General features: G+C 35.4%; 2 protein-coding genes across 2 annotated transcripts in view; one reads left to right on the top strand and one right to left on the bottom strand.

The window, feature by feature from the left end:
* The window catches only part of minpp1a (multiple inositol-polyphosphate phosphatase 1a), a 12621-nt gene extending 8964 nt beyond the window's left edge, over positions 1 to 3657 (bottom strand). The window contains exon 1 of the mRNA XM_079386263.1: positions 3599 to 3657. The gene's annotated coding sequence lies outside the window, so the exon portion shown is untranslated. The remainder of the gene's footprint in view (positions 1 to 3598) is intronic.
* sgms1a (sphingomyelin synthase 1a) lies at positions 2624 to 22309 on the top strand. The gene is made up of 6 exons (XM_079386265.1): positions 2624 to 2827; positions 15090 to 15952; positions 16889 to 17006; positions 17894 to 18047; positions 18295 to 18461; positions 19334 to 22309. The coding sequence occupies exons 2-6, from the start codon at positions 15312 to 15314 to the stop codon at positions 19511 to 19513; spliced, it is 1260 nt and encodes a 419-aa protein (XP_079242391.1). The 5' UTR covers positions 2624 to 2827; positions 15090 to 15311; the 3' UTR covers positions 19514 to 22309.

The following is a 22309-nucleotide window of genomic DNA, read 5'->3' as shown; positions in this document are numbered from 1 at the left end:
AAAGTAAAAGCGAATCCGATCATCCATGATGCGATGATGCTGCTTCTATAGCATTTTCTCATGCCGAATACACAGATAAAATTAAGTCGAGATAACGACAAAACAACTTTCGTTATGTCGAGATCACGAGAAAATTAAGTCGTGATCACGAGAAAACAAGACAGAAAAATTATAATAATGCATGGCCGCTTAGAACTTCCGTATTAAACAGAATTTTAAGTGTTATTTCTAGGTCAGGTCATGGAAATCCATATCTATTCTATGCTCTGTATACATTAGAAAATGAAATGGACTAAAATTGAATCTTTCAGTGACGTAAAATTGGTAGCAAAGTGACCATTTAGGCCTATTTACCAAGCACTATAGCACACCTGAGCATTTTAGATATCACTCTGAAAGAACATATAGTACAGTATACTACCTGCCATAGGTGTTTTAACCACTAACATCCTCAATATCCTTCATACCAGTGTCATTATGGTCAAGCAGACCACTTATACGTTTAAATTAATCATATTATGTTAGCTATTCAGTCTGAATGTGAAAACAGATAATGTATCACTAGGTGTCTGTAGAGCAACCAAACCCATATATTTAATATGTAGACATAAGTAGACATATGTATACATTACTGTAGAGCAGTGGTTCCCAACCTGGGTGTCGCTAAAGATTTACAAGAGGTCGCCAAGCTCACTAGTTTGACCACCAGATGAAATTCCCGACAGTTAGTGCCTACCGCTTAATATTCTGTATTATGATTAAAACCATTTGTTTACCAGGATTATAAAAACTCACCTAAATACTGTCCAACATTAAGCAAAGGTAGTAACATCTCACACAGTCGCAGTATGCAGCGTAGGTTTCTTTTGTTTGAAAATATGGCGGAAAGCAGTGAAAGGTTTGACAGAGGGAAATTATAAGAATAAAAATATGAATGAATTAGGGGTGTGCAATATGACGATTTTTGATCGTGGACGATAAAATCTCTCCACGATCTGCTTTTGAAGAAATATCATAGTATCGTGCTACAGAAAATATTCTATCAAACACAGTTCTGGCGCCGCCGTCTCTATAGTATAGGCTATAGCCTACTGTACAATACGACATAGAGTTACTCTGACAGGACACTGCACTTATTCGTGATAGCAAAATTAGCAATCATTATTTGCATACAATCCTTGCCGGTTAAATGTTTCATTCATGCGTTGGTCTGGCGTGCGCTTTTCTGAGAGCATACACCTGAAGCACGCACACTAAACAGCCTCTAACAGCGCCTGATTACTGAACTAAGTTATATTTTGCGCTAATACTGTCAAAACACACAACGTTTACATATAGACTGGGTTATGTCTAAAATGAAAGTAAACTGTTGAGAGAAAAATGGATACAGTGCCTGTGTTAGATGCGTGCAGGTCTTAAAGGGACAGAACTAAACATGCTGCCGACTGTCATTAAAGAGATAGTTCACCCTAAAATTTAATTCTGTCATTATTTACTCACTCACATATTGTCCCAAACCTCTATTAATTTATTTCATGTGCTGAACACACAAGAAGATATTTTAAAGAATGAGGGTAATCAAACAGTTGCTGATCCACATTGAATTTGATAGTAGGAAATAATCCTATGGAAGTCACTGTGGACCAGCAACTGTTTGGTTTTCCATGTTCTTCAAAATAGCATTTATGTTCAGCAGAAGAAAGAAACTCACTCAGGTTTAAAACAACTTTTGAGTAAATGATGGTAGAAAAATAAAACATCATGACAGAATTGACAGACAGATGACAGAATTTTTATTTTTGGGGGAACTATTCATTTAACGTTAATAAAACAACAAAACGCAAAGAGAAAAATCACTCACTACTCTTGACTGAAAAGCTTGAATACAGTTGCTTTAGGAATCAGTCTATATAGTTTTTTTATTTTTATATTCATTCAATTTTCTTGAATCCTCCTGCTAAATACACCTATTGTACCTGGAAATAAAGCACTGTTTGTTTTATTTATATATTATATGTATTTGTAATGTGTATCTTTGTTCATAGTTTTTAATAAGAAAGATCAAATAATGACAAAGATTTTTATCTTCGCCCACTTTGGCCTGTCTCTTATTGTTCAAATCAACGCAAAAATCAAAACAAATTTATGCAGTTGTAAATTTTAACCGGTTGATGAAAATGACCTAATGTTATAAAAATCTGATAAAATAATATAATCATTCATAATTTTGACTCATCTCTTTTCTTATAAATGGTTTTAAGTATAAAGGTTTATCTTTTTAAAACTTTTTTGTCAAAACTTTATTTTAATATGTCAGACATGTTAGTAGTTAACATGTGTTGTAATCATCCAACCAATATTTTTTGTTTATTTAATGATGTATATGTATGATATATACATAATTATTTTCATTTTTTTTTGGGTGGGTCGGTGAAAATTTTAATGTTAAAATAGGGGTCCCCTGAAAAAAACCCTATACTTAATAATGTAGTATATTTTATGTAGTATATTTTATACACAGATAAATCCAGTGTTACGTTCTGGTTGGACCTAGAAGAGGGGGCGGGGCGTTGAGTACTTGGGACAAGACGGGATCCCCCCTCCCACCCCTTTCTTCTTCTTCACGCAGTAGACGCTTTAAATCCGCCCACGTCTCCAGCTTGCAATACGCGGTCAAAACCACCAACCCCATCAAAATACAGTTACACTCTTCTGACGGGGATATTTTACGCGACAGCGGGCTTGTCAAGAGAGGCGTGTTGTTTTGGCCTGGATCGCATCGGATCGGACGTGCTACAAGTCTCCTTTTGGGGAAAATAACAACAAGGTGAGTTGGACTCAACGGAGCTGTTGATCTTCACTTTCCAGGGCCTCTCTAAGAACACGTTTTATTGTTTGTATTTTGACGTCCACTAGCCCTCTGTGGGTCTCTTCTAACCGGGGAATTTGTTTTCCACTAGGATCGAGTGAACCTTTGCTGTGTAATCTCTCTTTAATCGCTTGCTTAATCATCAGCTCTATCGTTTCTAAAGGTAAAGAGCCGTAATGACACGACACACCGGGAGATAATGGCAGCTTTTGCCACGTATTAATGGAAAGCATTTGTCGAAAAAGCGCCTGATCACGATGGCCGTAATGAACTGTAACGCTTTTCTCTCGCCAGACGCGTCAGTTGACGAAAACCGTAACAATTTATCTCACTTATATCTCTCAGTGACAGCCTGATGAGTCTAGCGAGAAAAAGTGGGTGATACATTTGTTAGACGTTGAGTCGCCCACATGTTGCTGTCTGGGGATGTTTACGTAGCATGTCCTATTTTAAATGGTTTACAAATATGCCCCCGAGCGATTAAAGGGATCATTCACCCCAAAATTAAAAATCTCTGAGAAATTTGCCAGAATTATTTATGTTTGTAATACAGTATTCAGCGCATGGTAAACCGGTTTTCGATGCGCTCGAGTCAAATTGTAGTTTGGCGACTCCAGTTCACTTATCGCTATCCATTTTAAAGACGTTTTATACTAAACACTAACAATTATCGTGATCTATTGTGAGGTATAAGTGTGCAATAAAGCGATAAATAAAGACAGCACTTACTATTTCTCGATGGCACGCGGTCTAGCAGCTGTTGCTATGATACCTCCTAACTCAAATCCGATTTCTGTTCGCGAGCGTACACGTGGCGTACTCGCACTGTTATCTAATTTTTCTGTTTACCAAAATGTTTTTGGAAAATTGGTAGCTGAAATATATACAGAGATGTATGCTTGTATTTAAAAACAATATTTAGTTAGTTGTGGAATAAAAAAGCAGATGTTCGAAATAGGGATGGGCGATATCTTATCGTTTGCGATATACCGTTGAAAATTCTCCTCACGATAAAAATTTGTCTCCTCACGATAATAACGATAAGTCTAGTTGATGACGTAGTTTTGTACGCGCCCGATTCACTGTTCACGTGCGGAGTGAAAACAAGCATGGCGGAAGGCGGACGTGAGGCTGACAGTGCGTTCACACCGGGCGCGAATAAATCGCGAATAAATTCACTGCACAAGAGATGCGAATTCGCGTCATGGGCGGGGCTTCTGCCAGGCGCACATGTATGACTGCCACAGAGAGCATAATATAGAATTTCGCTCTAAACGCTCAATTCGCGCTGCGTCATTCGCGCGAATTGCGCGGCAGGATGTCTATTCGCGTCTTTGCATTGACTTAACATGTAAATCATTCGCGCTTAACGCTTCAGTCGCGTCTGGTGTGAACGCACCATGAGGAGGAGCTTGTTGTTACGCGAGGAGCTACCTCCACAATTTGCAACTGGTTTGGTTACAGAAAATCAGATGAGGAGCAAACTACCGTAATATGCAAAGTGTACAGAAAAATGGTGGTTACAAAGAGTGGAAAAACGTCCAATTTGAATTTGACATAAAAGATGCCATACTTTTAATAGTTAGAAAAATGCCATTACAAAGGTAAAAACAAAAGTTTCAAGTTAATTGCATTAATAATACTATATGAAATAATCTTAATCTTTAAAACTTAATTTATTTATATATATATATATATATATATATATGTATATGTATGTGTGTGTGTTTATATGTATAAATATATATATATATATATATATATATATATATATATATATATATATATATATATATATTATCGTCATTTGTATCGTTATCGCAATAATTATCGTGATAAATTTTTTAGGCCATATCGCCCATCCCTAGTTCGAAACGCATTCATTTCTTTTTCATCTTTGTTCCTTAAACTGAAAATGAACTGTGGCAGAGTCTTATTATTCTGACTAAGATCTCATTTTTTGTCTTATGAGTTTGTAACAACAAAAAAAGACAAAGTATTCATTTTGAGGTGAACTATTCCTATAAACATCTAGGTCTGTCTAAACAGGGTCAGGAAAAATATTTTGTACCCGACTTCCAGTGAATTTTTCGCACTGAAGTCAACTAATGGTTAGAGAGTCGGACTCGTAATCCAAAGGTTGTGGGTTCGAGTCTCGGGCCAGCAGGGATTGTAGGTGGGGGGAGTGAATGTCCAGCGCTCTCTCCACCCTCAATACCACGACTGAGGTGCCCTTGAGCAAGGCACTGAACCCCCACCTGCTCACCGGGCGCCGCAGCATAAATGGCTGCCCACTGCTCCGGGTGTGTGTTCACTGCTGTGTGTGTGCACTTTGGATGGGTTAAATGCAGAGCACGAAATCCAAGTATGGGTCACCATATTTGGCCGTATGTTACTTCACTTTTTTTACTTTCACTTTCAGATACAGTTTAGTAAGCCCTTATCACTCTTCCATGACCATCTCTACTGAATGATTCAAATTTGTCCACTAGAGCTGCAAAACTATTGCTGTGTCTTCACAGTTCACACTTAATTTACTGCCAGTAGTGAGGACTTTGACCTTGTACGCTCTGATTTACATGGAGGATATCTGGAAGACAATATTGACCCGTCAAAATGCTGCAAAACCAAATCGCTTTTGATAGGAGAGTTAAAACAGTTGGACTTAAGCCTCAGACTCTTTTTTTTTTTTTTTTTTTTTTTTTAGATGGCATGGAGAGAACAAAATCTGGACTCAGATGTTTTCTGTGTTGTTGTGTTGGCCACAATTCTGTAGTTTGAGACCCACGGTTAGAGTTTGTTTCTGTCTAAAGAAGCACAAGAGTGCTAAACCACTTTTTTTTTTTTCTTTGGAATGACTTGAAACTGGGCCACATCACGGAAGCTATAGTGAGAAAAATGTTTCTAATTACTGGAAAGGAGTGGAGGAAAGCGGGACATAACAACATACTCACATTTCACCTATAGACTTAAGCATGAAGGAAGATTTAAATCTCTCTGGTGAGTCATGTACTCTACGTATCTATGTAATCCTAAATATTCAGGTGATTTAGATGTGATGTAAGATTAAAACCGGTGATTCATGTGGTTTTGCAATGAATGTATGAGGATGTAGAGTCTTTGTGACATCTGTTCAGTTTCTTTCACGCTCCACCCTTCTCTGTCAAAGTCTCTAGTGGTTTCTCTTTCTATCTCTCTGTTTTTCTTTTTTTACTCAGACACACATCCTCTTGTCCCTGTTTTTTTCCTATCATACAATTTGCCCTACTTAAAGTGAAATGTCATATGGTCTAATTATAGGAAGAGGTCTGTATTTTTATCATCAATATCCCAGGGAGGTTAATAACAACATTCACAAGCAGAGCCTTAAGTTCATGGAACCCAGGAATTTTTTTATTTTTTTTAAATGAGCCGACACTATATCATAGAAGACATTAGTAGGTCCCCCTTGTTGTGGAAGACCACAAGTGAAAGTGTATGAGTTTGGGGAAAGTTTCAGTACTTTTCAGGTACACTGGCTTGGTTCTGTCTTCTAGTCATCTGTTTGTTTCACTTTTCCATCTGTTATAGACTTTTCTAAAGAAATGCAAACAAATGGCAACTATACCTTGCAATCGTGTTTGTATGAATGTTAGTCAAGCTTCTATTAGTGCATTTAGATGGCAGGTGGTGTTTTGATGTGGTTTTAAGTGCAAGACTCTGGAGTATTCCAGCAGTGTTTTCAACCAGTTAATGCACTGATTACACACTTCACTTCATCTCATGCATAAAAATACACGATTACTGTTCTCAATGCATATTAAGGAGGTTAAATATCAGAATTTAATCTTATTAACAACATGTGCAGACTAAAGCCCCGGCACAGGGTGAATGAGTATAATGAGGTAATAACAAGTTTAAAGTATATGTTTTGGGAGACCTGATCAGCCCTCAAAGATCTTTTCATCTCTGCCCTTGACTGAATAAATCACCCAAACACCCTCAATACCCCTCTGTTTGTGGCACAGAAAACTATTTTGAATTACAAAGATTACATTTGAATTACAAAGACGTTTCACTCTTTACACACTAATGACAGCTTGGTTTCAGTGTGCCAGTGTTTATGAATGTGTCTGTTTTTTGTGTTCTGTGGTTCAGTATGCTTTGGGCAAAGAATGCAAAGGAAATAGTGTAAGCCAAAGCAAATGTTTACAAAAAACTGTCAAGGGTTTACTCTATATTACCATTACTGGTTGTATGTTTATTCATATGAATTGTGCATTGCAAGTTAAATTAAGAGAAACCAAATGCAGGAGGAAAAAGTGGAATAGAAAAAGAGAAATTTGGAAATTTGGCAATGAATTTAAATTCAAGGAAGTGCTTTGTGGTTGAGTTATTAAATTGTGAATGTGTGACCTGCGGGGAGGAGCTGGCTTTCTAGGACAAAGTGTCTTAAGTTATGTAGAGGTCAGATAGTTCCAGCTTAGGGGATGGTTATGAGAACATGCATACTAATAAGGTTAATTAATAAAAATGTTTCAAGTGCAGAGGTAAAACAGGCAGAGGTGAGGTTATGGGAGTTTGTTCTTAGCGTCGCAGGTGTTTAGAGGAGCTGGGTTGAAAGAGGACCTTGTCAAGGTCACACTAAAAGAGGAGTACAGGTTTTGCATAACTGCAGTTAAATTGTATTTCTTTTCAAGTTTGGAGAAAATAAAGTACTGTATTTTGTTGATAAGAGTATCAGCTACTACTTTTTATTATCCACATACACAGGCCGGGTGTGGGAACCACGAGACCTTCAACAGACTTATGCAACAATGGACAACTTTCATAAAATACATTTAGTCCACAGATATTGCTGGTCAGGAGTAATTTATTCTTAAATGGATAGTCACCCAAAAAATTAATTTATGGTTTATGTATATAATTTTTTTTTAAAATTCACCCTCATCTCTTTTCTAACCTGTAGTACAGGGATTTCCAAACTGCCTTTTGACCAAAAATATTTACATATAATACCCCTGAGAAGGTAGTATTTAAACAATTTAATAACACATTTGCATATATCACATGACATGCAGTAAACAATGAAAATGTCATCTTTATTAAGTGTTTTATTTAATTGTATTTTTTTTTTATATATATAAAAATGATTTTGTATATTTGTGACTTAATTGATTATTAGCTTTTCATCAACTCCCTGCAGTTCTCTTAAGAAACCCCGTTGGTTCCCAAACATCAATTTGGGAAACCCTGCTGTAGGATATTCTTTCCTCTATGGAAATGTCTGTTTAATTTATTCACTTATTTTATTTTTTTATTTTATTTTTATTTATTTGTCCATAAAATAAAAGTCAGTGGAGTTCAGTTGTTTTGGACCCCATTGACTTTCAATGTATTGACAAAGACAGTTCAAACATTCTTCCAAAATATTCCTCCGTTCCTTTGGAACGACTTGAGGGTGAGTAAATGATGAGGAAATATCCATTTCTGGGTGAACTATCCCTTTAACTGAACTGAACTTTAAATAAATCACTTTCTCTCTCTGTTTATATAAATAGAAAACAAAAAATCCACTGGCATCAGCTGTTTAAGCTGCGTTCCTGTATCTGGTAGAGCAACGCTAAGGCCATGGGTTTGATTCCAAGGGAACACGCATATTGTAAACCTATACTGTAAGTCGCACTGGATAAAAAGTGGCTGCCTAATGCATAAGTGAAAATAAACGCAACAAAAATAGCATCTGTGATGTATTGAAGATCACAGTGCTATGTAAAGGTACACATCTGTGAGGAGGATGTAGGCCGTGGATGTAGGCCAGGATAGCACCAAAACAGTGTTGTTGTCTTGTTGCGTTGATGAATTAATCTGTGCCATAACTTGCTTCTGAAGTCTGTAATTTCCTCATGCAGGGCTGGTAGAGCAAAAATGATTGATTTGATCTCTGAATCAAAGAGACGGACACTGAAAACCTCTCCTAATGGAAAAACACACACACACACACACACACACACACACACACACACTTGCAGAGCACAGTTGGAGAATCTAGTAGATGGTTTGCATTCCTCCTCTAAAGAAACATTTGCTTTTCCACAACCTGCTAAAAAACTAGCTTGGGAAAACAGAGAAACTGAAGCTCTCAAGAACAATCTCTCTTAGCGATTATGGTGGTTCCATTGGGCTTTACTGTTCTCTCTTGCAAAATCAGAAGATAAGTTACAAACACGACACAAAATGCTTGTCATCTATTAAATTCGAATTTTTATATGTTGTCATTTTGATTTTAGTTTTTCCGAAAACAAGTAAAAATGTAAAAATACATCGCAATTGATAACGTGTATGACGTTTGGTGATAACCAGGGCTTGAAATTAATGGCATGCTACATTTGAGCTTCGTTACATTTGTCTTTGTAAAAATGCGTCTAAATGCCACTTCAGCTGCTTCTCTTTATTCTGCAGTGGAAAGATCTGTTTTGCTGATTCTGATTTCACTTAATTGGTAACAGCACTATGGTGTCTTATTATATTAACTAATTATTAGTCAAATTTAACTATTTGATATGAAAAATTATGCACACATTTAATAAGGTTAGTAAAAAGATTGCTTTTATATAGGCAAAAATTACCTGGAAATCAATTTAAGTGCATTTTAGTATGTAGTCATGAACTTTAATAATATAAAATGTAGTGCTGTCAAACGATTAATCCCATCCAAAATAAAGGTTTTTGTTTACATATATGTGTGTGTGTACTGTGTATATTTATGTATATATAAATACACACACATTCATGAGTATTTTTAAGAAAAAATGTTACGTTTATATATTAAATATATTAATTTATATGAATATAAATATACACGTAAATACATGTGTAAATTTTCCAAATATATGGTGTACGTGTGTATATTTATATATACATAATAAATATACACAGTACACGCACATATATTATGTAAACAAAAACTTTTATTTTGGATGCGATTAATCGCAATTAATCGTTTGACAGCATTAAATGTAATTTCCCAGCAACAAAATTATGGCCAGTGAAAATACTGAGTGGTTAGTTTTTTTTAAACCATTAGCCATAGTGTAAGCAAAAGCATTAATGTCAAGCCCTGGTTATAACTGCATGTCCACTTCTGCAATTTTATGAAATGGTGGTTGGAACTCAACTTAAGCAAACCTTACGCAACTTGCCTAACAGTTTTTGGGCAAGGTATAAACTTTGAGTCATTATTGATTTAAATTATGAACTAAATCAAAGCCAAAAAGTATGATGCCACAAATGTAAAACTATGTATTCCAATTCTATAATTCTGAAATGGCTTTCAGAAATGGCTTTTATACTGTAATGTGCGTGATGCATTTAACTGCCTGTAAAATTTAAATATTAACCAGAATGTCCAGTTGTAAGCAAATCCAACTAGTGTGCTTTATCGGAGTAAAGGTAAATAAGCTATTTATTCCTGCCATGATTTTAAAGAGAACTGCGGCTTTACTGCCAGTACACTCAGTATGATAATTAGAAACTGAGAGAGAGTGCTTAGCTGTCCTATTTGTGTATTGACCTGCACAAGTGTGTGTGTGTGTGCTGTTGCGTGACTAACTGCATTTAGTGAAGACATCAATGTGTGCTGTTTGGCCATACGTTGGTCTTTTATGTAATATTGGTCTTCTTGTGTGGTAGCAGGTGTTTTACATGAATTTCATGTGTGTAATATGTTAAACAAAAGTTTAACCAATGACACGCATGACTGTTTCCACCTTTCCATCAGTTGGTCTGTCTGCTAAAGAACAGACAATATTATTGATGTGGACTTCAATGGTCAGATGACTCTTCTATTCATATTGCTAGCTTGTAGTGATCTCTTTTTCTTTTGCTTGCATGTACGCGTCTAGGAGATGTGTCCTTGTATATGTGTGTTGTGTATGTAAATATGTACCACCTTTTGTGAATAGGAACTGAGCCAGGTGTGTTAAGAGGCTATGTTTGTTTTACGATTATGTAAAATGAGAGGTAATCAACTCACAGAGAGTAGCTACATTAATATAGCTCTTGCATATACAGCATTACATTTCATATTTCATTTCAAACAATGTTCATGCAGTTTGAGTCATGCAAAAATGTGGGTTTGGGGCAAAAATGTTAATTTGGTGAACACACTGTAATCTAATCTTCAGTTGTCATATTCTAACTATTTATGGTTTTGCTAATAATTACATTTTTCTGTCCCAGATTATTTAAAAGGAAAGGAATGTTTAAATACATTTTAATAGCAATACTCTATTATGACAAAAATCATAATCACGATTATTTTGGTCAACACTGTAATCACGATTATTTAGCACGATTATGAGTTGGTCATGTGACCAAAACTTTATTTGAATGATTTATTTAAAGATAGTGATCTATATCAAATATATATTTTCTGTAAATAAGGTTGCTATGACGTCTACATTTTAGAGACCTGCGAAATAACACAATTCTCAATACCATAGCAGAATACTAGGGTAACTAATATTAGTAAAAAACAAAAAAAAGTCCTCAAAATAATTGAAAATAACTAATCTAATGTAAAATAAAACCGCATAGTCTTTACTGTAAGAATTCAACTTTATTTGTTTCTTATTAAAGCTACAAAAGTTGTTCAGTCAAAAGCAGCAAGTGATTTTGAAATCGAATTCAAAACTGTATTTTGACTAATTGTACAGCCCTACTTTTAAATATACTACGTTTTAAAGGATAATAGTAAGTATATTATTTTAATCTTTTGTGATGTACCTTTAAATTGCACTCCATTTTGGGCTTGTCCGCCACCCAGACTTTTAATACCAACTTTTAATACCAAATGTCATATAATTGTATGTTTTGTAATGTCATGGAAATGAATTGAGAATTCTATGGAATGTTATTGTAGTGTGGTGCAAAGTATGTCATGAGATCCCTTGGAATTTCATGAAGTTGTATGGCATTCAGTTCCATAAATTTTCATGGTTCCTTGATGTAGTAGTAATTATCAAGCAGTGAAATTGGGAGGTCGAGGCTATGATCAGATCCTCAATCCAGTTTCATTTTTGAGATTTCGGGAAGTCAGGTGTTTTGACGAATCACCCATGTTGTTTTATGTTTTGTTTTTTTTGGCCCCACCACATCTGCTGAAATATCACTGACAACCTTGGAAAAATTTGTAAAATACTAAAACAGTGTTACAATGTTTAATGTTGAATACAATATATGAATGTAATTAGTTTTCTGATGAGAATAAGCAAAGGAAAACATCTGATATCTGATAAAAGAGAGGAAGAAATAAAAGCCTTGTGTTTGTAAAGGGATTTTATGTTAATTTAATATTGTGTTGCTGTGTTCATCAGTCATGCTGGTTTTTATTGTACTGTCAGCTGTTCATGTTGAAGTCTGTGTTTATCCACGTGGGTGTTCTCGCACAATATCTGCTTGTTTTTTTTCTGTCAAATGCTGTTGCTTTTTCATTCATGGCTGTTTTGGACGTCACACTTTCGGGAAGAAATGCTGTGCGTTTGGTTTGTTTATTCATGTAATCAGTTTGTCATTAATATAGGTAACTTACTGGAAAAACTGGTACAAACTGTAATGATGCACACATAATTAACATCTCAACACTCATTGTTAATGATTACGTATATTAAATGGAAATGCATTGATTTAGGACTATTAAATTGAAAATGTCAGGTAGAGAGGCTCTAAAGATATTTACAAGATTAAGGTTGCTAATATATATTGCAGGGTGAGTTGACTAAACCGAATGAGCTGTGTGTCCTGAATTTTAAGAATGTTTATATAACAGAATTGAACTTGCTCATGTGACCCATTTTCTAACTTCTGAATGTTTAAAAAATGTCTACCAAGATTCAGAAGCCATGAACTGCAACTTGACCTCTTGTTGTTTAACAGAATCTTGTTGAATTTTAACCACCCAAGTAAGTTAAAATTCAACTTTTACACTTTTAATATGCAAAAAAGGTATGTCAAGGAAGGAAACGTTTCACCGCTGTTGATTTCCATCATAAATACTTGTATTTATAATAAATACAATAATATGTATCAGGATAACTTCTAAAAAGAAACCAGGAAACAGCATGAGCTGGTGAATGTGGCATATCCTCCCGTGAGCCAAAAATAAAACCGGTTTAGTGATGTCATAGGGTTAAGGCCTGACCAAAAAAAGTAGAATAAATCTAAAATAAATATTGTGGTAAACTAAACCGCTTCTTACCCACAGGCCGTTTCTCTAAGAGCAACACGGATCTGTTAAAAGGATGAAAGCTAATGGTTGGCTGGTCATCTGACATATGGCCTATGGTTATTTGGCATCATTTCCAAGTTTCTATTTACTTGTTGTTGTTTTTGTTGTTGTTATTGTTGTTTCTTGCGCTTGCTGGTTTTGCTTTGTGTGTGTGTGAGTGAATTTTCCCCCTTAAGCTGATTTAATAACCAAAGGTCTTCTAAACATAGTGTTGAGTCAGTCTTTTAATCTCTCTCTCTCTCTCTCTCTCTCTCTCTCTCTCTCTCTCTCTCTCTCTCTCTCTCTCTCTCTCTCTCAGTCTCTCTCTCTCTCTCTCTCTCTCTCAGTCTCTCAGTCTCTCTCTCTCTCTCTCTCAGTCTAAGTTTGCTCTTTGTATTCTGCTTTGTGCTCCGTTACACACACATACAAGTTACAGCTTGGCAGGTAGAAGTCATAATCCACATTTCAGAACATTTAGGGTGTGTGTGCTACACCATGGTAAACATGCCCCCGTCCCAACTATATTGAGACCTGTAACGGGCATCAAGTTTGAAATGAGCTAATTTTGTGCATAAAATTTTAAAAATGTATCAGTTTAAACATTTGTTATCTATGTTCTATTGTGAATAAAATATTGGCTCATGTGATTTGAAGTCTTTGTTTTTATTTTATTCAAATGTGTCCCAACATTTCCGGAATTTGGGTTGTATATGTCTATGTATTTCCTGATTCGACATAAGCTGGACGTATTGACTTTTAAATAAAGTTTGTACAGCTCTACAGTGAACCACTCAATTTTATGGGCCTAACAATACATGAGAATATAACATAGCAGTGACCTCCCTCTGTTGCTTCAGGAAGTGTTTTGCCCATTCATGTTCCTTATTGTACTTTTATTAAATCATATATTTTATGATTCATTCCTTGAATCATTATGAACTATTGATTACAATTATTTTCAAGTTTATTCACATGCACAAAAGTTTGGCTCAATAAGATTAAAAAAAGGAAAATAATACTTTAATTCAGCAAAGAAAACAGTAAACCGTGAAAGTTTTTTTACAAAGACATTTGTAATGTTACAAAAAGTTTCTATTTCTGCTCTTTTGAACTTTGTTCCACAAATAATCCTGAAAAAAAGTGTCTAAGCGCTTATACAATAATATTAAGCAATACAAATGTTTTCTGCATTGATGTTAATAAGAAATATTTCTTGAGCACCAAATCAGCATATTAGAATAATTTCTAAAGGATCATGTGACACTGAAGACTGACCGCTGAAAATTCAGTAGATATTAAATTGTATGAAAATAGAAACATTATTCTAAATTAAGAACAATTTACACCTATTTATTTTTGTAGTGTATCAAATAACTGTAGCCTTGGTGAACATAAGCGACTTCTTTCAAAAATATTTAATAATGATATTTACATTGTTCAAACCATTGTTCAGTACCTTAATAGTGTAAGAGAAGATTGCATGATTTTCTTTCCATTTAATTTTAAATAAATGTTGTTATATTCTTTATAATTAAGTTATATTCACATTGACTTGCAGTAGTACTGACTTCTGGAGAAGCAAATGTGCTCTTTTTCTACTAAAAAAAATTCTGAAGAACGACTGTAGATTAAATTGGTGATTCAGACAAGTATGGGTTGGAAATCTTTTTTTTATTTTTTTTTATTTTTATTTTTTTACAGCGACTCCTAAACTACAGTTGCTATGGTTGGGAAACACTCTAACAAACAGAATGAAATGTTCCTCTAATACACTCACACAAAGTGCATGTTGTGCTCACAGTTACTGTCGTTGGTCCACACTGTCGAACAGGATGTATGCTCATGAAACACACGTCTGTAACTGTCAGCAAAAATGTGTGTTTTCTAGGGCAGCTAAAGCAAATAATTATTTACTTTTTCTGTAATAACAAATCTTGTTCTGTTAGCTAACTTGTATGTGCTTTTCTTTTTCAGGGCCATACATTGGTGCACACTGACACTAAGGGATTCAGACTAAAAAAATAGTCGGATTTTGCCATTACTCAATTTAACAACAGCAGAGGAGGAGGGGTGAAAAATTGGACCTCCCAATTACACTCCTCCAATGTCCCAGAGACACTATGACTGTTATCGGGGCACCAAACTGCTGAGTGAAAACCCTTGAAACAGCCCTCTGACTTTTTCTCTTACCCAGACATGAAGGAGGTGAGGCTGTGGACAGCCAGTGACGTCTCTGATTGGCTCACCGACGAAGGCTTGCAGGAGTACACAGATGCATTGCGGAACGTGGGCGGCCCTGCCCTCTTGAAACTTTCTGAGGAAGACTTTAAGGCCTCGCCTTTGTCCCTGGTCACAGGGGACAGTGGTCGACAGCTTTTGGAACGCATAGAAACTTTGTGCTTCACCAGCCACATGAAGGCGCACAAGAACAACAACCATGAAAACAGGCACCACATCAACGGTCACGCTGGCATCGCTCTTGCCAACGGCAATGTGAGCAATGGCAAGGTCCACAATGGCATTCCAAAGAATGGCTTGCACTCAGCGCCAATTCGCATCTTGATTCCGCCGCTGCCTGAGCAGGAGCGCACGCCGTATCCCACAGAGTGGTTCAAAACAGGTGTGGCCTTCCTTTACGCTCTGTTCTGCTTCCTCACCACAACAGTTGTGATCTCAGTGGTGCACGAACGAGTCCCACCCAAGGAAGATTCTCCGCCCCTGCCAGATAAATTCTTTGATCTGTTCGATCGTGTGGAGTGGGTGTTTTCCATCTGTGAGATCAACGGCATGCTGCTTGTGGGACTGTGGTTTATGCAGTGGCTTCTGCTTAAACACAGGTCAGTTCCTTAATCATTTTTCGAATGCTTTTAATCTGTGAACTCTCCTAGTTTCTGTACATTAAAGTGATAGTTTACCCCAGAATTTTGTCATTTACTCACCCTCATGTCGTTCCAAACCTGTATGATTTTCTTTCTCGTGTTGAGCATAAAAGAAGATATTTTGAAGAATGCTGATAATCAAATAGTTCAAGTAGTATTTCTTTCCCTACCAACAACTCTTTTGGTTCTTTTAAAATTCTTCAAAATATCATCTTTTATGTTCAACATGAGAAAAAAACGTATACAGTTTTTGAACGACATGAATGTGAGTAAATGACAAAATTGTAATTTTTGGGTGAACTATTCCTTTAAAAAAGAAATTACAGTAACTATAATTGTTGATTAAAGATCTTTTCCAGCCGTTGTTATTTATTGGATATTAAATAAATATAAGAATATTTAATTATTACAATTTCTACCCAATAAATTATTTTATATCAGATATATATTATATATTAAAATATTTTAGAAAAAAATATAATGCTACTACTACTACTACTACTACTACTAATAATAATAATAATATATTTATATATCTGGCTATACACGCGCACACACACAGCATATATACACACACACACGTACACGCATACATACATACAAGTATGTTATTTTAAGTCCTCTTCACCTCCTCTTTGGCAGTTTGCTAAGGCCCTCTAGTGGGCACCGGCCCCCAGGTTGAGAACCACTGCATTATCCATCAACTAAAGCACATCCCAGCTTGTTAAATTTATTTCATGACATAATCTCCTAAACAGCTGAATCACAACTTAAATCATCTCCTGACTCGTGACTCCTAAACAGTCCAGAATGCTTTCTTTAGCATTACGATCCATAAACTATGACCTATCCTATGATCTGGCTATTTTTTGACTGATTTCTCTCTGTTTGCAGGTCCATAATCGGTCGCCGGTTCTTTTTTATTGTGGGAACACTGTATTTGTACAGATGCGTGACAATGTACGTTACGACATTACCTGTACCAGGCATGCACTTCAAGTGCTCCCCAAAGGTAACTGTTTAAGGATGAGAATACTTATAGCTTGTTACTGAAACTAGACTTTTATGCAGGTTAATGTTGGTCTAGAATAGACATACTACTTAAAGCGAATAGTGCTAAATACAGGTTTAAACAGGGTGAAGTGCTCAAGATGAAAACACGTGACATCAAAAAAATCTTGAACTCTGCCATAGTTTCAGATATCGTTTTTGCTTCTAAATATGAATATGCACAACTGATGTTTAAGAGCTACAGCAGACATAATCTGTGACTAATGACCTATACTTCTGGTCTTCTCTGTTAGAGTTCTCTGTTAGTGTTACAAGCTTTTACAAAGCTTGTAACACTTGCTGAAGCATATAAGCAGTGTGCACCACATTTATATTTTGTAAATAAAGGCTGTTTTTTTGGTGACACTGTAGTTTCAGGTTTCATAGCGTAAGATAATTTGCATTAACCATACTCTAGAAAAGGCAGTGAAGGCTATCCGACATGAAAAATGCTATAGTAATTTATAGTAATAGTTGCTAATGTACTATATAACTATATTAATATAAACAAATTACTTTACCCAATACTGTACTGTTTTCTACAACTATAGGGTATATTATACTACAACACTACAGGTTATTGTAGTAAAAACTAAAGTATACTACAGTATTTATTACAGTTTATCTGTTCACTAGAGTTAATACAACAGTATGCTGTAGCATTTGTTAACAAAGTGTTGTAAATACTGTATGCAGTATAATACACTTAACTATAGTATTTTTTTCATGTGGGATTCCTTTTGAATCAAATTTTATGAGAGAGGATAAAGTAATAAAGATACTGAAATGAAAATAACATGTTGGTTGTTTGTCTATCTTTAAATGTTTTTGTGCTTGTGTGTCTTCCAGCTCTTCGGTGACTGGGAGGCACAGTTACGGCGGGTAATGAAAATGATGGCCGGTGGTGGCCTGTCAATCACTGGCTCTCACTCTTTGTGTGGAGATTACTTGTACAGTGGACACACAGTGATGCTGACACTAACATACCTCTTTATTAAAGAGTGTGAGTACACATATTTATGAACAATCATGTCAAAATATGCAGTAAAAATTAGATTTTTAGCCTCTGTATGTTGTTGTGATTGGCTGATATCACCATCTAGTGGATATGATGTCAATAACTCAAACATTAAAACGTGTTATACAATTCCCTAAAATACTTAAAACCATTGATAACATTTGTGAGTTTGGTATGTCTGCCTGCACTTTGAAACTATTATACAGATTTGTTTACTTTATTTTTTTTACAGATTCTCCACGGAGGTTCTGGTGGTATCACTGGATCTGCTGGTGCCTGAGTGCCATCGGTATCTTCTGCATCCTGTTGGCTCATGATCACTACACCATCGACGTGGTGGTGGCCTACTTCATGACCACACGCCTCTTCTGGTGGTACCATACAATGGCCAATCAGCAGGTTCGTTTGTAGATTAAAACTAGGAAATCTTTGCTTATTTACTGGATTTATGCATCTTGTGCTTGCATAATAATTCATACAAGATTTATTTAAAAAAAACATGCTGTAATTATGTTTCTCAAATATGATAGAGCAGGTATTCATTGCAGACTAAATTAGATTATGTACTAAATTAAATCAATTATAAATTAGCAATTTTTTAAGATTTATTTAAAGTGGTAATCAATATTTATATGCATTTCTTATTTAGGCAGCTTACAGCATGACAAGACAAATTAATGGACTTCAATAGAACTGCAATGAAAGACATATATGTTGTAATTAGTAAATTTATTATTTGTGTGTGTGTTACATAAATTACACTACCCTTGCACAAATACTTCTTCAAACAATCCGATTCGGTTTTTCAATTTGAAATTCTTTGTTGCCATAATTATGTCTATGTAAAATTACAATATGTACAATACAATAATAATGCATATATTATTATACAAAGAATTATACATAAATCTAGTAGTGACAAGAAAAAGAATATGCAATATAACTAACAGTTTTTTGTGCTAAGTAATTAAAAAAATAAGATTTAAAAGTCAAGAACAGTATAATATATAAAGTATATAAAATGGACATTTATCAAGATATTATGAAGAAATAAATACTTTCACATATATATATATATATATATTGATGACCTTTTGATCAAGCCAGTAGTTGGTTTCTGAGGGTGTGCAGCTAAAAAAAAAAGTTTCGCTACAATTCATGGGCAACTGTCTTCACCCAGTAACATCTGTATTTTAACTATTTCTGGAAAACTGTGGCATTAGATTTTGTCTATTAAGTCTCCTAACTTAATCTCCTCTGCTGTTCTATAGGCTCTAAAGGAAATTTCCACTGGCAACCTGTTCTCTCGTGTGTGGTGGTTCGGTCCATTCCAATATTTTGAGAGTAACGTCCGTGGCATTGTGCCTCGAAACTACCAGCTGCCGTTCTTGTTACGAACAATGACGTGCGCCCGGGTTAAGTACAGTAAGCTGGACTCCCGTGAGTCATGACCCATGGCTCCTGATTGGCTGGAGCTCTGTGAGACTCTAAAAGAGAAACCACTCTTCCCGTCAAGCCCTGCAAAACTGGTTGAACACTGTGACTCCTATACACAGATCATTTTGTAGTATTTGAAGCATTTCAATGTCCCTAGCAGGTATGTATATGTAGAGCAGAGCATCTAACAACTGGATTTGATTTGCTGCTCTTTATAATAGTTAAAATTATAAAGTCTGATAGAGAACAAAGTCTTCTTGATGGACTTGGTCTGGCAGAATATGTCATTAAAGTTCATTTACCTGCCAAAACTGTATTGAATAAACTGGAAGTTATAGAAACAGAATTTCTTTTTAAAAAGAAATAATTGTAATAATTTTATTAATTCTGGAGTAAGACTTTTTCTAAATATTTTGCAGGTTTATTTTCCAAAAAAGTGTCGTCCAAATAGAATATCTTTGTACCTTCCTGAAAGCTGGGACCTGTGCAGCTTCAGTGTTTTCTAGTGCCTTTCTTCCATACACAGATATATATTTCAACATACAGTACATATACATGTAATATATACACACACACTCATCAATACATTCACCTTAGACTCTTTAAACGTTTATATAACGTGTTAACCCGCAATGTCTGAATGTCTAAATATTTCGTTTGGCCTGTGAACATTCAGAGAGGCAGTGTTTTTATAGAAGCTTTGAATGTGGGAGGGCAGTTCTGCCTTTCACATTACAACAATCCTTCAAATCTAACCCTGAGCACACACACTTCCGGTCATCAATATGTATGACACCTAGTGTTTAAAATTGGATGATTGTGTTCAGTTATTCATAATGAAGATTTACTTTTTCTTTTCGGTATCATCCATTGGTCTAGCAAACAGAATACCGATGAAATATAGGAGGGACTAGTTTTGATGTTTTTTGATCAGGATATACTGTTCATTTGACAAAACACTGCTCAAACTTTGTCACGACTGAAGGGCTGTTCATACAGGACATGTTTTTGCTTTCAAAAAAGGTATAAAAGTTTTAATAGTTTAACCGTTTTTAACATGCAAAACGCAGTGATTGTGGTCCGAGATGTCTGTGTGGGGTATGTTTACATAGCAAAACAACTAAAAGTGGTGCAGATGTGTGCCAGAACACATCTTGTGTGACTGGCCTCAGCGTGTGTTTCCTTAACTCATTTAATGCACCAAAGTTTTTATCATGAGGTTAGATCAGACTCTTACTGCAAAATAGTTTTCATAAAGAATCAAAGCAAGGCTTTTGAAACCATCCTAATATTAAGGAAAGTCAGAAGAGATTTATTTATACAGACTTAATGTTTACAATATTACACGATGTAAGTGTGTGTAGATAGGATAATCTGTACATTAAATAACATGGAATATTGTTGTATACTGCATAACATGTTCATCTGTCAAAGTAAATTACCCTTATATGTGACCCTGGACCACAAAACCAGTCATAAGTCGCTGGGGTATATTTGTAGCAATAGCCAAAAATACATGGTATGGGTCAAAATTATCGATTTTTCTTTTATGCCAAAAATGATTAGGATATTAAGTAAAGATCATGTTCCGTGAAGATATTTTGTAAATTTCCTACTGCAAATATATCAAAACTTAAATTTTGATTAGTAATCTGCATTGCTAAGAACTTCATTTGGACAACTTTAAAGGTGATTTTCTCAATATTTCGATTTTAATTTTCTTTTTTTGCACCCTCAGATTCCAGATTTTCAAATAGTTGCATCTCGGCCAAATATTGTCCTATCCTAACAAACCATGAATCAATGTAGAAAGCTTATATATTCAGCTTTCAGATGATGTATAAATCTCACTTTTGAAAAATCCTTATGGTTTTGTGGTCCAGGGTCACACATGTGTAGTTTCAAACTATAAAAGTTTGGTAAAAGAAGGTATTCGAGGGCTGCTGCTTTAATGTGAAGTGTGTCTGCTCAAAATGTGCTTCTGCTAGCCAAAGGGAATCATCAAGTCTCTTGCTAAATAGCCAGAAGTGTTGTAAATACTCTGGAGCAAGAATGCAAATAGAAACTAGTGTTATTTGTGACCGGTAGACTGAATGACAGGCCTGTAAAACGACTGAATGAATCTCTGAAATGTGAATGTACAATCAGTGACTGTACACAGTCTAGAACTGGAAGGATAATCAGAAGCACTTTAAAATGGTGCCACACACTTCTTCAACACACTGCACTTCAGTGACCTGACCATTAATAAACCCGAAGGGCAGAAACACTGTTTTAGTATTCCCCCCAGTAACAGCCTGATGGATGCTGATGGGTTAATGCTTTGTCTTTCAAATGAAACTGACAGTGGAATCAGACCTGTGAATGTGCGACATGTACCAATACGCAACCGTAATTTAACATTTAGTGTGGATATGGATGGCTGCTATATGCCACAGAATTATTTGTTCTTTTTTTTTTGTTTTTTTGTTTTGTTTTTGGGAGACCATGGAAAAGTCATAAAAACCAGTGTTGGGTTATAGAAGATATTAAGTTCTAAATTATAAAGTGTTTGTTTATTTAATTGGGAAAACCAGATCGTTAAACTGTTAATTAAGCTTTGTGTTACACTGCCAACTGATTGACTTGAGAAGTGAACAGAGTGTTGGCTTATCACTGTAAATGCATGTTGTTGTTGTTTTGTTTCCTTTTCATTGTCAATCATAAATTCAGCATTGTCAAATTACTTTATCTAATGTAAACCTGTGCTAAACAATCTCTTCATGTGAGGCACCGAGTGGGGCAGATATTGAATAAAAATTAATATTCTG

The sequence above is a fragment of the Barbus barbus genome (genome assembly GCF_936440315.1).
Source record: "Barbus barbus genome assembly, chromosome: 30".
Taxonomy (NCBI): Eukaryota; Metazoa; Chordata; class Actinopteri; order Cypriniformes; family Cyprinidae; genus Barbus; species Barbus barbus.
Note: the sequence above shows the minus strand (reverse complement) of the source record. Positions and strands in the feature narration are given on the sequence as shown.

Excerpts from the sequence above, each read along its gene's own strand:
- sgms1a (XM_079386265.1), top strand. The coding sequence starts at position 15,312 with ATGAAGGAGGTGAGGCTGTGGACAGCCAGTGACGTCTCTGATTGGCTC. Across the intron at positions 17,007-17,893 it reads ACTTCAAGTGCTCCCCAAAG|CTCTTCGGTGACTGGGAGGC; the intron begins GTAACTGTTTAA and ends TGTGTCTTCCAG. Across the intron at positions 18,462-19,333 it reads ATACAATGGCCAATCAGCAG|GCTCTAAAGGAAATTTCCAC; the intron begins GTTCGTTTGTAG and ends GCTGTTCTATAG.